General features: G+C 37.0%; 1 protein-coding gene across 1 annotated transcript in view; it reads left to right on the top strand.

The window, feature by feature from the left end:
• Positions 1-2500, top strand: part of LOC137979202 (lymphotoxin-alpha-like) — a 28554-nt gene that overhangs the window by 11100 nt on the left and 14954 nt on the right. The window contains exon 2 of the mRNA XM_068826410.1: positions 2176-2235. Within this exon, the coding sequence (XP_068682511.1) occupies positions 2179-2235 (57 nt within the window). The 5' untranslated portion in view covers positions 2176-2178. The remainder of the gene's footprint in view (positions 1-2175; positions 2236-2500) is intronic.

The raw sequence follows: 2500 nt of genomic DNA, 5'->3' as shown, positions 1-2500 counted from the left end.
TCTAGCCATTGATCCTTTATGGCATTTCAGCGAATGCAACGTAAATACTTTCAAAGACAAACTTCGAAGAAGACAACGTTTTGCTGAAAATGAAGAAAGCTACTGAACGTTGAAGCGGTGCCCTCAGCCAATCAGGAGCGGGTATTTTTGGCCTTCGACCAATCGTGAGCGAGTAAGTTGCTCTCTTTACAAGCAAAAGTAAGAAAAAATGCCCTCTTCATTGACCAATCAGCATTTAGTAGCCTTGCCCTCTATGTTATTGCGACTGTAATATTTGCTGTCGTGCGAGCGAACTTCAACGTAAGACCTACGCAAAGTATTTACAAGCCTTCTTTTTAAAATTCGTTTAACGACCTGTTGATGGCTTTCTCCTTTCGCCAGGCTGAAAGAAAATCAGACAAGAAGGTCATGGAGGTGGGGATATGGCAATACCATTTCCCATTCCAAATTTGGACAAAATCCCAGTCCCAGTCGCAAGTTTTCTTAGAAATCCCAGTCCCTGCTACTAACATCCCACCCGGAGTTATGATAGGGAAAATATAATTTTAGAGCATCGATATGTTCTATGAAGCAGTTAATCTTTTTGTGTTTCATATGTTTACGTTAGAGCTTTTCAATACAATATTCTTTACAGATTCTTAACAGTATGCTATAAATCAAAGTTATACAAAATACACGAAGGTATCCCTTCTGTAAACACAGACCATAAACACTAAACCATTTCTCCTTTCACTGCTTGCATCCACCTGTTTTTCGAGCGATTTTGAGTCCTACTTCCATTCATTGACAAATGAATCTATTTGTCTCACATTGCAAGATGTATTGATATGCGTTGTATCCTGCGATCGCCCCACACTTAATTTCTTGATGCTAATTGCTAAAACTTTTATATGTGATAGCAGAAAGACTCAAACCTTACCTTACATAAACGGATTTAAGCTGAAGTTGATAACTAACAATTATTTCATGAGCGCGCGTTGGATATGAGGTGGTAAATAGCCAACGAGGCGCGTAGCGCCGGGTTGGCTGTAACCAGTCTCATATCCAACAAGCGCGAATGGAATGATTGTTTTGAAAATTAAAAAGTTTGGAGGTACGAAATACGAGCGAAAAAAGGGAGAACATCCTAGCGAAATCGAAAAAAACTTGATTAAGATACAATATTGTGTAATACCTTGGTGGTCAGACGGACGCAGGCTCATCACAAAAACATTTCTTACCTGTTCGCGTACTTCTAAGCTTCGGAATTGATCCAAACTTTCCCCAAAAACGTTTTTTTTTTTGGCTTTATAGCGAGAGAAATTTCGCTTTTGGCGAAAAAAGTGTTAAGAAAGAAGTAAAATCGTTCTCTGGTAAAAAGTTTTGAAAAAACTATGAGCTTTCGACAGACTGAACTGCTGCCTTCAAATCGCATAAATCGATTTTTTCATTATATTTAAATTTCTTTCGCTTTTAGGCTTCACACATTTTTATCCGTTGAAGGCAGCAGTTCAGTCTGTCGAAAGCTCATAGTTTTTTCAAAACTTTTTACCAGAGAACGATTTTACTTCTTTCTTAGCATGAATCCTGGTAACGGATCTTCAATATTTTTAAGTAAAAAAGTTTTAGTTTAGCAACGCTAAGCGCAATCATTTACCATATGAGGTCAAACTGAGGTATATGAGCTGATAACCGAGAGATGCATTATCCGCGGTTGCGAATTTAATAATTAAATATAACACAGAAAAATTTATATATGCCTAGCATGAATACAAAACTAGGTAAATTGAAATGAACTGTATTTTAGTAATTATTTATTGGTAGTCTCATTTTTGTAGAAAAGGACATCGCAAGTGGCGTTGTAACTCTATTTTAATCTTTCTTTCCTAATTATACACACACTTCCGTATTATTTAATAAGCCCATTATCAAGTTCTCGTCCAAGAAGAGTGTCTGGGACTTACTATTCTGGTGATGTTAAGTTTCGTTTTCGAGTGTTTTGAAAATCAAAGTGTTGAAACAAAATTATTCGTGGACCGACTTTGTGCTCTTTTTTAAGGCGTTACTCCCTGCTTACGACTTTTACTAGTAAAAAACTTGGGGTGCAGTATGGAATCTTGACGAATTCCGGTGCGATACAAAATCATAAAAAAGTCAAGTCAAATCATTAATATACATTTTTTCTCATGTTTATAGTTCATGATGTTCCTGGTGACCGTGTTGCTATCCTTTTTTATCGCCAATTCCGTCGCGTGTGTGAGTATACTAGTTATTATGATAGAGCGACTTTCGTATGACCTTGAAAAAGTGTTTGCAATTTGTTTCACGGACCAATGTTTGACAAGATTAAAACAAAGCTTCTTCTTATTCCCGCTAAGGAAACTCCTAATATGGGCAGTAAATAGTTCGATTACCCAATCACATTACTACATTTCAAATGACGTCAAAGCGAAACTTTCCAGAAAGTTCCATGGAGAGATGACTTTGTTTGATCTGCGTTCGCTAAGACTTTGTTTGATCT

The sequence above is a fragment of the Montipora foliosa genome, chromosome 1 (genome assembly GCF_036669935.1).
Source record: "Montipora foliosa isolate CH-2021 chromosome 1, ASM3666993v2, whole genome shotgun sequence".
NCBI lineage: Eukaryota > Metazoa > Cnidaria > Anthozoa > Scleractinia > Acroporidae > Montipora > Montipora foliosa.
The sequence above is the reverse complement of the archived record's forward strand: the minus strand, read 5'-3'. Positions and strand labels throughout refer to the sequence as shown.